Source organism: Haliotis rufescens, unplaced genomic scaffold (genome assembly GCF_023055435.1).
Source record: "Haliotis rufescens isolate VD_foot unplaced genomic scaffold, xgHalRufe1.0.p SCAF_1, whole genome shotgun sequence".
Lineage (NCBI taxonomy): Eukaryota > Metazoa > Mollusca > Gastropoda > Lepetellida > Haliotidae > Haliotis > Haliotis rufescens.
This window is the reverse complement of record NW_025963779.1, coordinates 56,112,016-56,124,728: the sequence shown is the minus strand read 5'-3', so window position 1 is coordinate 56,124,728 and position 12,713 is coordinate 56,112,016. Positions and strand designations below refer to the sequence as shown.

General features: G+C 40.7%; 1 protein-coding gene across 2 annotated transcripts in view; it reads right to left on the bottom strand.

Annotated features, from left to right (window-relative positions):
- Nucleotides 1–373: 373 nt before the first annotated feature.
- The window catches only part of LOC124131484 (NT-3 growth factor receptor-like), a 55,119-nt gene continuing 42,779 nt past the window's right edge, over nt 374–12,713 (bottom strand). For both annotated transcript variants that reach the window (XM_048398153.1, XM_046494771.2), the window contains 6 exons: nt 11,335–11,438; nt 8,238–8,481; nt 7,200–7,506; nt 5,684–5,921; nt 4,242–4,400; nt 374–2,722 (listed from right to left, as the gene is read on the bottom strand). In XM_048398153.1, coding sequence (XP_048254110.1) covers nt 2,537–2,722; nt 4,242–4,400; nt 5,684–5,921; nt 7,200–7,506; nt 8,238–8,481; nt 11,335–11,438 — 1,238 coding nt within the window. In that variant the 3' untranslated portion in view covers nt 374–2,536. The remainder of the gene's footprint in view (nt 2,723–4,241; nt 4,401–5,683; nt 5,922–7,199; nt 7,507–8,237; nt 8,482–11,334; nt 11,439–12,713) is intronic.

Genomic DNA, 12,713 nt, shown 5'->3' with positions numbered 1-12,713 from the left:
CATTCGTCACCACTTGCCCCTTTCCGTAACCTGCAAGAAGACTCGTCCCCCTATCGATGAATGTTATGTGCGAAAATACGACAAACCAATCAGAATGCGCGTATGATTTCAAGTACCTTGTCAAAGAATCCCTCAGAAATATTTTTTGATGTTACACATGTCTTGCATCTAAAAATATACTCAAGACACAGTTAAATGTGTTCAATCATACTGTATAATTCCGCAAGTCCCGATGTGCTTTAAATTTCTTCTGAAATATATATAATATATGGGGAAATATATGTGAACCATTACGCAACGAATTGACAATTGTTTTAGGTGTGCCCGTTTTCGCTAAGACGGAACCCGGTCGCAAAAATGGCCACGAGTGGGGCACGAGTCGCTATTCGGCTTGTCCCGGAATAACACGAGTTGGTCACGAATGATTGCCAGGGCTCGATTTAAGGAACTTGATTTAACTTGAACCAGATGCATGACAACCAAGGTGCACCAAATAAAGCCAGGTTGCCCCCGGGTCACACAATGGTATCAAAGTTGAAACATAGCAACCGGTCGGCAGCCATAGTCACATAACTTATTGCTGTAAAACGTAATAGGAACATGTGCAGTTCCTGAAGTACCCACAGTTTGATTACGTCAGACATAAGAAAGCATAACAAATTACACATAACACAGAGGTTAGTGATGTAGTATGGTAAATAAACTTTAGAGCTATTGAGTGTGTCCAAACATCGATTTTGTGTCGACACAAACTTGATTTTTATTTTACACGCACTTGGTTCACGTAGACAAAAATATGAGGTTGCATTTTTCAATAATAGGTTGCAATGGTGCATGTTCTTCACAGCTAAATCGAGCCCTGCTGGATTAGAAATTAATTTATCTTTGGATCACAATCGCTTTGTGTAAAATAATTGCTTTCTTCACATACACCTTCGCATAGCTACATAAATACATCAACTCCATACTATTTGGTTACTGACATGACGAATACAAGTTATTTACACAGACACTGTTCAAAGTGAAATCTGCCCGAGAAACATTTTGTCCGGGTTAAGAAGGTTCTGTTATGCACATCCCATCAATACACACATAATCAGAATTAAGGAAGCATGCATCTTCGATTATCCAGGTTATTCATCCCCATTCCGTTATGATAAATACCCTGCACCCATTCGCTTACACAGCATCGTTTCATTTAATTCGAGGGACACGATGCCAACATATCCGTCCAATCAAATGACAACTTATTGGAACCCGAACAATAAAGAGTCATTACATGTGATTGGCTGTTGATTTCTATATCGAGTGCGGAGCTAGTGATAAGAGAGATGAATATGGTGACGTCACTTCTGCAACCCAGTTATTATGATAGTGAAGCAAAGGCTATATTGTTTTTCGTTATGGTTTACCACTGAAGAAAGTCAGCAAAAATTCCTGAGTGTCATAATGTAGGATTATCTCAATCTCAGTCGATAAATAAAAAAGAGCATATCAGATGCATCTTGTGCAGAAACTCAGTTGAAGCAGATCACTGTAAACCCAATAAGCCCCATTAACTTGAAAGACAATCGTTTCGTCGTATATTCTGTCCATATTCTGCCCTCTGAGTATGTGCTGTTGAGCAATCCCGTCAGTCCATCCACTGATTATGAACATTATTGATATTTTCTGTACAAATACGAATTCCCGTGGTCCATCTCTGCACAACACAACAAATCGTATGTTATAGTAACACAGCTAGTGTCTTGTCGATTGCTTCAGATGCCCTCATTGTCAATCACACACACGTCTTTTGGCTGGCAGAGAGACATGGATGACATTGTCGAGCTGACACTGCCGTGCCGACACTGCCTCTGAAATCACCATGACAAGATGGCCAACATTTCCAGCAGCACCCTCGAAGTCCAAGCGTGTATGTTCCGCGTTTCTCGCCTCGAATAAACATACCCTGAATTCCGAGGATGATGCTAAAGATGAGGACTTCGAGTGTCACATCTTCCTATCTCACTCTTATGGACACACTTTCTACACTCTTCGCCAAAAGCTCGTTTCTGCATCCTGAAGATAATATAACTCAGTCCTTACATCATCACAGAGTTATGTTTCATGAGACAAGTGACTTCCCGATTTCTTGTTTTCTGTGAATCAGGTATTGGCGATGGATCCATTTTAATCACATGTGGTTGTAAATCATGTGATTCACAGATCCTGGTAAGATTCATTTGAGATCATATAGTGTTATAATTCATGTGATTCACAGATCCTGGTATGATTCATTTGAGATCATATATGGTTATAATTCATGTGATTCACAGATCCTGGTATGATTCATTTGAGATCATATAGGGTTGTAATTCATGTGATTCACAGATCCTGGTATGATTCATTTGAACCATGTATGGTTGTAATCCATGTGATTTATATATCCTTGTAAGATTCATTTGAATCAGGAAAGGCTTTTCTCCTGAAGGGGATGTACACCCGTTTAAAACATTGTCGACCATGTATTAAGAGTCCCTCCCTTCCGTGTTGCTCATGCAATCAGGTCGAGATAGGTCGGTTCTTTCAGACACAGACTGTCCAGGCGTTTGTGGATTTCCTTCATTGTCAGTCTCTCCGTCGGCTGCCTCTTCCAACACCCCAGCATTATCTTGTAGACGTCATCCGGGCATATCTGAGGGCAGTCAAGCAGGTGCCCGTTCTGGATGCACTGTATTACCTTCAATAGAATGGCAGTCATGTTAAAAGAGAGAATGCACTCATCAATATTCAAGTTATATGAAGTACTGTAAATAATCAAATCTGTGTTTGGTTTCACGATGAGAAAAGCCACAAAAACACACAAATATCAAAAGAAGTCGTCCATTGTACGACTCCGGCTATCCCATAAGCATGTCTATGGAACACTATCAATTAGTGATGATACCAGGTGCTCGCGAAAAGATTAGCCTATCCTGCCCAACACAGTGATTGACGTCAAGAGCAACGCTCCATGCAGTGGTTGGTGTCATAAGCGACGTTCCACGCACCTTTCCTTGCAGTGATTTATATCATAAGCAATGTTCCATGCAGTGATTGGTGTCATAAGCGACATGCAGTGATTGGTGGCATAAGCGACCAAGCTCCTCACAGCGATAGCCCATTCGCGGAGCTCTCTGTATCGCTGCCACCAGTCAAAACTCCCCACTGTGATACGGGCTACAACCATGTTTGGAGTTGAACTCGAAGTCGACTGACCGTTATGTTTACAAACACTTGACGACTACCGTGACCCCGAATACTCATACCGCTGCTAAATTTTGTTCTCAGTTTGTGAATTTGAATTTCTGTTTCATTACAACTATCTACATGTTATTGACATACAATATAAATATTTCGTTTTTAATGATTTTATTACAAGGTACACACGGTTATTATCTATTGTGAAGACGTCCGATTTTCGATCACAAATCACTTAATTTCGTTAATCCGACATACTCGTTAATCCGACACAATCATGTGCAACCAACGATGTCGGATTAACGAGACTTGACTGTAGTTATAATGTAAGGGGGAAGTTGGTTGATTTTCTGTTCGTCTGCAATCTCGAACCAATCCGATCAACAAACAAAAAGGTAAATATATCTGGGAAGTATGGTCAACTGTAAACCTTTTCAAAATTAACGGTGATTGCATTCACAAAGACAAAAACAAAAGTATAAACGTTACTACATTTGGGGTTAAAGGGCAAATATCAAGATTCTTGTAATGGCTGCGTCCACACTGGTGGCAGCGATGTTACCGAGAGTGTAACGAAGGTGTCACGCGCTGGGAAGGAGCTTGATAAGCGACATGCAGTGATTGGTGTCATAAGCGACGTTCCATGCAGTGATTGGTGTCATAAGCGACGTTCCATGCAGTGATTGATGTCATAAGCGACATGCAGTGATTGATGTCATAAGCGACGTTCATGCAGTGATAGGTGTCATAAGCGACATGCAGTGATTGATGTCATAAGAGACGTTCAATGTAGTGATTGATGTCATAAGCGACCTTCCAGGAGGTTTGGCTGCGGTCGCACAGAATCAGCCCGACATACCGATCCATGAAGTCGCCTTGTTCGACAAGCACAGGTTGATCGAAAGTTATTATAACCTAGAATCCACACGGGGATGTGATGCCACGTACATGCACATTCGGTAAGATAAGAATATTTATGTAGCATTTACTCCGACATTATGTAGCCTGTAACACCGTACCTCTATATTGGACAGTTCGTAGTAAGGCTGTTTCCCGTATGTGAAGATCTCCCACATAACGATGCCGAAACTCCACACATCGGATTCCACTGTGAAGGTTCGGTACAGCAGACTTTCGGGAGGCATCCAGCGGACCGGCAACATGGCGGTTCCCCCGACCTGGAACAGAGGGATACATTGGGTGATGATGAGGTGAGGTGTAATGAAGTCCAGAGCTCCAGATAAGCTGCGTATCTGCGTGAAATACGCATCAGAAATGCAGAAATACACAGTAAAATATAATCCAAGCGTATCAAATACGCAACGAACATTACAGATACGCTACAAAAATAAAACTTGTGCGTACCATCAAAATATTGTGAAGTAACCCTGCGTATTCGATTAGCAAATCAGCAACTTATTTTGAAATTATAAAGGGGCATTCCGTCAACCTTGCCAAACTCCACGATGACAGTTACATCATGATCATTTGCCATCACACTTTCTTGTGGAAGTATCGTGGTATTTTTGAGTCCTATAAAGCTCTCGAACCCACACGACACCAGTTTGCAGGGACTAGATGTATAGCGTTTTTAAATATTTAACTTAAATACCCACATGTGTAAAAACTAGTTGGTAACAGAAATTTGAATACGCAGGTAGAATTACTGATACCCAATGATTTTAAAATGCATGGGTAAAATACCCACAACACCAAAAGCTTATCTGGAGCTCTGTGAAGTTTACCGTTTTGCTCAAGATTATTGCATTTATATAGCAACTTACATGTACGTGTGTGTTAGGATACTTGTACTGGTCTGGACTTGCGTCGGTTTTATAGTGCTAGCCCACTGAGGTACTGTGCTTCAGTTTAACATGAAGACCCCAACCAGACTCCGAGCCGACCAGTCCTTGTTTTAGCCCCTTAATGCCGATCCCCATGCTATGCAGGGTGGCAATAACGACCATCTTTCAACGTCTTCTGGTATGACGCGGCCAGTGATCGAACCACCGACCTTCCGCTCCAGACGCTCTGTCCACATTCTATTCCAACTATTTTATTGTAAAAAGATTCCCTGACCCAGGAATATCAAACGGTCGGTCCGTAATACTGCGGCCCTTTATGAGATGCCATCCTGCTCATAAGCATTCAGCATATCACTTAGTCTTTACATCCAATTTAAGAAATCTTGAGTCATATCAGTGTACACAGCTGGTACAAGCACATTAGACTAGGACTTTCACATAGAATACATGACCATGCGTGCTCATAAGCTTCGGGCTAAACATGTTATTTATTTGTCACACTTTGTAAGAACAAAGACGGAAATTACATTTCAACATTGAAATATTGGCATCCGTATACCAAGTAAACATTTCATGGCATAAAGCGTACTATTCGGGCATTCGGGGTTCCAAAGGTGGGTGACTACTCTCCGCCCAGTTACTAGGAAACAACCTACCCTGTAGTAGTCCGTGCTGTAAACATCCCGTGACATGCCGAAATCCCCAATCTTTACTATGAGCTTGTCATCCACCAGACAGTTCCGGGTGGCCATGTCGCGGTGCACGAAGTGCTGGGACGCCAGGTAGTCCATGCCGGTGGCGATCTGGTTGGAGATGTGCAGAAGTTGTGTGATGGTGAGCGTATCGTTCTGCGGGGTTCCCTTACAGATGACTGACGAGTCCGGGCCATGGGACCTGTGTCACGGAGAATAGAAACAACGAAAATCAATAATAATAATAAGAATAATAATGATGATAATATTAATAGATCTAAGATAATATGTACATTTTACTACTACTACTACTACTACTACTACTACCATAACTATTATTAACATGTACATCTGTATAGAACCGATTCCACACAACACATGCTTCATTATTTAGCGCACAAGTATAAACCCGTTCATCGGAAATTTGCATTCTCTACTCCCTGGGAAGTATATATGACCTATACTAGAAACAGTTACACGATTCCGCATTACATCTTCTCGTACCGGATACTCATTTATTGATGGGTGAACACAGGCAAATGTCAGGCCTAAGTTAACATTTATATAATGTTTATGGTTCCTGCGACCACGGCAAAAAACTGGTAAACTGTAAATGACATGTAATTGTCTTTCAACTTAAACTTGTTGTGACTTGTTTGTTGTTTAACGCCGTACTCGGTAAACTTCCAGCTGTATGACGGCGGTCTCTAACTAATCGCGACTGGAGCAAACAATCCAGTGATTGACATCATGATCATCAATCCGCACAATGTGGATCGATGACATGCATCAACCAAGTCAGCGTGCCTGACCACCCTTTTGGCGCCTCTTACGACAAGCATAGTCACTGCAAATTAAACAGTTAAACTGGTAGTAGTATATACATGAAAAAACAAACAAATTTTTTTCTGATACATTCAATACGCACTGAAAGTCAGTACAACAGTGTCAAGCAGTTTTAAAACAATTTTCAAAGGCAAATTGTATTCTGACCCACCGGTAAGTGTGATAAAATAAAAAAGGTTGTTTTGTATGTATGTTTTAAAAAAAAATTCGACCGACCTTAACAAAAAAATTTCGGAATGATCTATGAGATGGTAATGATCTATGAGCTGCCTAACGTTGCCATGGGTTTTCCTTAAACATATATTTTGTATTGCATTCGCTAGAAGCAGCGTTAAATCTCACTCACTAAAATTTGGGTTAAACTGATATACTCTATGCAACGGCTAGTTGTATTTCTCCTTCATAAGTTTAACACTATAATAATATTATTTTGAAAGGACACATACAGGAGAAGGCCCTTTCACACAAACATATTTTGTCGGATGCGTCGGGTATAATTGAGGAATTGGGGACGGTTTTCAAGTGAGGCATTGTTCAAAAACTGTAAGGATAATTCTTGTCATAGTGTGAGGTAATTTACTTTAGCCGTGTGTGCCAAATAATAAAAATAGCACCACCTAATAATGTTCCTTACCTTAAATAGTTATTTAAATCTCCATTGGACATGAACTCGAATATCATCATATAATTCTCATTATTTTGAGAAACACCATAAAATGTCACAATATTGTCATGTTGGAGGTTAGCCAGAAGCTCAGCTTCCCTGTCAAAGTCTTTCATCACTGATTCACTTGTTGCGTCTTTGAGAGTCTTGATTGCAATTAGAGTTACTTCCCCTTCTTCAACAAGCCCAGTGCAGGTTCCAAGGTAAACGCGCCCAAACGCACCTTCCCCGAGTTCTCGCAAAAAACAGATTGTTTCTGGTCGGATGGTTCTCTGTGCTGAAATGTTAAATGTGACTCTGTTATTGAGTGAGTGAGTCTGGTTTTACGCCAATTTCAGCAATATTCCAGAAATGGGCTTCACACATTGTACCAATGTGTGATATCAAACATGGCCTTCAACGTGACGAGTTAATGCCCATCACCTTTAGCAGAACATCACGATACTGTCACATCAGTTGTGATACGGTGTTATCTATAAAGTTGGAATGGTATGAATATCTAATAAACCATATTTTTTATTAATACTATGTGTATAATACAAGAATATTTCTTATTTTCCAAGGTCTTTTTTACGTGAAAAGATATGTATTTATAAACCATGGAGCAGTGCTCCGTGAGATGTTATACTATTCATTCTGTATTTTATTGTACCAAAATCAACTCATAGATGTCATGACATATGAATTCGTGCTAAATTTAAAACGATGTTGTGATATAAATATATGTCGAACGATTTATTGATGGAAATTGAACACATGGTAACACTCAGTCCAGCATGGAGATGTTATTGTTGAATAAGGATTAAGTGATGTCTATGATTTGATGTTTTGTTACATCAAATGTTTATGGAAAACATTTTAAAACAACATGTTATGAATAAAACCTTGATATCTTAATATTGGGATGAAATTGCAAACCAAATCATGTCATCTCATGTTGGTCCACCAGGCATAGATCTACAGTTAAAGCTGTAATCTCTTTTCTGTCAAAACATTATAGATACCTACTCGAATTATTCCTGTAGGCAGTTTTCTGCATGTAATTAGGGTTTTCTATCAAATGAAGACTATTGAGAGGTGCAGCTTCCAGAAGGAGTCCGCCCTTGGTGACCTTCGGTCCGATGACTCCCTTGTTCCGGTTTTGGAAGGTCGCATGACGGTTGATCTTCCTGCGGTGCCGGCGAACACACACGACGAGTGTGATGGTGAAGGCCAGGATAATGGCCGTTGCAGATGCCGTCACGATTACTGTCTGGGGGAGGAATTGTCATGTTATCAATTATTACATTATCGTAGGCATGGCAGCATCCATTCAACAGAAACAGTACTGGCAAATCTTTGGAACTCAAAGTTCGTAAACCATTTGTCATCACTCGCCCACATTCGTGACACGAATGACAATTTCAATATGGAACGGCGTTGTTTTGTCAAAAAAGGGACGATTGATGAACACCAATCGATTCGAATAAAAAACTCCCCGCCTTTAGCTGACAGATACTAAATTATCAGGATTATTCTGTTGTTTTTCTATAAATCCATTGCCGGTGACAGGGGGTTGCCCATTCTAATCAAAGTGCCGCAATTGGTTGTGCAGAGTTGCGTCCCTTAGTCCTGAATCTGTTTTTTTTTTCAGAACACTTCCAGACCAACGTCGCCTTGGGCTTTTCCCACATACACTCACATGCCATGATATAATTAAAATATTCCTCGGATAGGAATTATAACAACCCATTCACACAGCTTATGAAGCACTCAGGGATTGTTCCTAATCTATGGCTAGGATACACACACCAAAACACTGCCACACATGTCCAGTTAGCTATGGTCGAGAACATGACGACTTGCACCTCGTCCACAGCGTGTAATGTTTTGACAGTATCACTATATCCCTTTTTTACATCATTGTCGTAGCTGCTTGTTGCATCAACAACCTCATCATCAAAACTGTCCGAGTCATGTCATAATGACGTAAGGGTGGATGCCTAGGTATGAGTGGCTGTTGGGAAATGTCACAGGTCCCAAGAAAGACGGCTGTCTTCAAAAATCCCGCATTCTTTGGCTGGTCTCAAGAGGGCGTGCAGTCGGGTTGAATCATGAGAAGGATATGCCGTTGAGTGAGCGACAACAACACATCCTGTCAGCATACTTCCAAGGCTAAGGAAGGAACAGTTCACGTTCAGGATGATCTGAAGGTCATGAATGAACTGTTTTGCAGCATAAACTAATGTCTGGAAATTTACAGCAATTATGGGGAAAATCGAGCAACACCTTTCCTATCATACTGCAGATGTTGGACAGCATTTGAGACAGGGACGGATCAAGGAAAATGAACACCAAGCTATCCCCAGGAAGCAAAGGCGCTTGCAGGGACCATCAATGACCTTGCCAGGAAGTTTGAGTGTCCTATTTTGTACGCTCCCAAGCTTTTCAAGACAACAGGCTTGTTTGAGTCTGAGACTTGGGATTTCATTGAGTCCTGGATGACTGCTAGAGAGGCGGAATTGTCTTAGATATGAATAACAACTTTGAACATGAATAACTATTGAGAGTATGGCAATAGACCCTTTCCAGTTTGGTATAATATGTACGTCTGTCAAATTACTATTGTTGTTTTCAAGCTTTGAAAGTGGGATGGGCCATATCTACTGATTTGAATGTTCAGGGGGGTGGGGAATTTTAAGTGATCACCAACCGCCCATACCACAAATTATGCATGCAATTATGTACTTTGCAAGTAATATGAAATCTTAAACATGTATCAACCATGTCAGTGAGCCTGACCACCCCATCCCTTTCGTCGCCTCTTACGATAAGCATAGTCGCCTCTCTCGGCAAACATGGGTTGCCGGGTCTAAAACGGATCTTCGTGAGTCCTTAAACTTATACGAACATAACATGGCATTAGGTACGAAGAATGGCTTCACCAATGGCCCGTCTCCGTAGTCAAGGTGATAGAGCGTCTATCCGGATAGTGGAAGGTCGATGTCAAAGCAAAATACCGCTCGGTATTAGGGGGATTAAACAACGACTGGTTGTCTCGGAGTCTGTATACTGTGTTTGAGTGGGGTATGCATGTTAAACTGCGGCATGGTATCTCAGCAATCTCATTAAAATCAGACTTAGTTCTCGCTACCGCTAAACAAAAATCTGAGGACATCCCATTAAGGGTCACGTTAGAACAACCTTTCATCCGACCAATCGCAGCGTCGCTTACCAGATCATGAAAGTGAAAGTGTGATTTCTAATCACGCAACCTCAAAAACTTTAACACTGGGTTTAACGACTGAATCCAAACAATCTAGACCACCAGCCATTCCAGAATGTTCTTTTGTTCAGATTTCAAATTTATAATCGAGAATTTGTCAAAATATGTTTCGAAGCGTAGTCGCCAATTTGAAATTAGTGCCGTAAAGCACGAGAAAGCTGCCTTCTGATTGGCTAATATCGACTTCTTGTCAGTCATTCCATTGGTCGGTCAAAGTTCGCGCAAGATCGGTCTGACGTGACCCGTAATGGGATGTCCTCAGATCTTTGTTTAGCGGTAGCGAGAACTAAGATCTGATCTTTGTGAGATTGGGTATCTCACTAAGCTAGCTAAAAAAAACGGCATTAGTACACGCGCGCACGCACACGAGGTTTTACGCCGCTTTTAGCAATATTCCAGCAATATCACGACAGGAGACACGAGATGTGAGCTCCACACTTTGTACCCATAAGAGGAATCGAACCCGGGTCGTCTGTGTGACGAGTGATGCTTTAACCACAAGGCTACCCCACCGCCCGCACACGAACGTCACTGTATAAGTGAATAATCTTGAAACCAGCGTTAAACCCCATTTCACCTCACCTCTGCTCACCGCAAATGGCGACGTGATTAGTGAGATCGCAAAGGGCAACGTGATAGGTGAGTTGGTTTATTGCGTATCATCGTTGCCCGACGACGTGGATTGATGTTCATAATATCAATCACTGAATTGTCTCGTCTAGACTCGATTATTTACAGGACGCGTCAGGTAGCTGTACTTTTGCTGAAGGCGGCGTTCAACAACAAACACAAGGAAAAACACCAATTTGAGAACACATTCAATATGGCATCGCTTCTTACTATTTTAAAGTCGTCCGTATTCTTCACCTTCGGCTGTGTAGTGGTTGTCGCTTGGGGCAGGAAAGGAGGTGGGTTGGGAAAAGGGCGTGGCCTCTCAGGGTGCCCTGTAATTTTTAAAGAAAAATATAACCATAATTAGGTGTGAGTCAGTGAGTGACTTGGATTAAACGCCGCTATCAACAGTGTTCCAGTTGTATCATGGCGTGCCGGGATTGGTACCCACGATCATAGCTTGCTGGGGTGCCCAAGAGACGCTACTCTGCATAGCGAACTGCAGCGCCTTAGGCGACTGGGCCACCCGTGGTCTCCCAACTCCTCCACAATCAGGAAGGAGAAAACCCAAACAATATCCTTTGTTGTGCATAAACATTACATATGACATAAAGCGCCAAATTTCATAAGCTTCATCTGCATCGTTAATAAAATCGGAAAACAAAACTGAAGATTAATACCTAAAAAGTTTGTTTTTCTGAAAAACATGAAAACGTCGCTTGCTGTTTATCAATTACAATATTTGTCCAAAGTATATTTGATAACTCTTTCACACACAAAATATTTTTTTAATAAACTTCAAAAAGATAGAAATAGATAGAGTTTATATTTGAAACAAATCACCATAAGAGTTGTAAAAGGTAACGTTTTAAATACAAAAGGGGAAAAGAAGAAAAGTACACTTGCCATTGTCACAAATTTTTCTGAGGCTATTTTTATATAGTAACCAATGCTGCCAGTTTAGTACTCTTTGAATAATACACTTGCACTAGAAGATTACAGATACTATAGGACAAAAAGCGGACAGACAGATTACTGATACTATAGGACTAGAAGCGGACATATTACTGATACTATAGGACAAGAAGCGACAGACAGCCCAATGACTAATCTACTTGTTGAACTATGATCTACTGATCCTATGTTCTACAGATTTATGATTGTCTACTGGTTCTACTATAATCTACTGTGAGCTACTGATTCTACTATGGCCTACTGATTCTACTACTACATGTATGTACTGATTCTACAATTATCAATTAATTCTACCATGGTCTATTGATTCTACTATGAACTACTGGTTGTACTATAATATACTTTTTGTTACTGATTCTACTACTAAAAAAGTAATTCTACTGATCTACGGATTCTACTATTGTCTCTTGGTTCTACTAAAATGTACGATGTTCTACTGATTCTACTGGTTTCAACTGATTCGATTATGATCTGATTCTGCTATTATCAACTTATTCTGCTATTATCAACTGATTCTGCTATTATCAACTGATTCTACTATTATCAACTAATTCTGCTATTGTCAACTGATTCTACTATCACAACTGATTCTACTATTATCAACTGATTCTGCTATTATGAACTGATTCTGC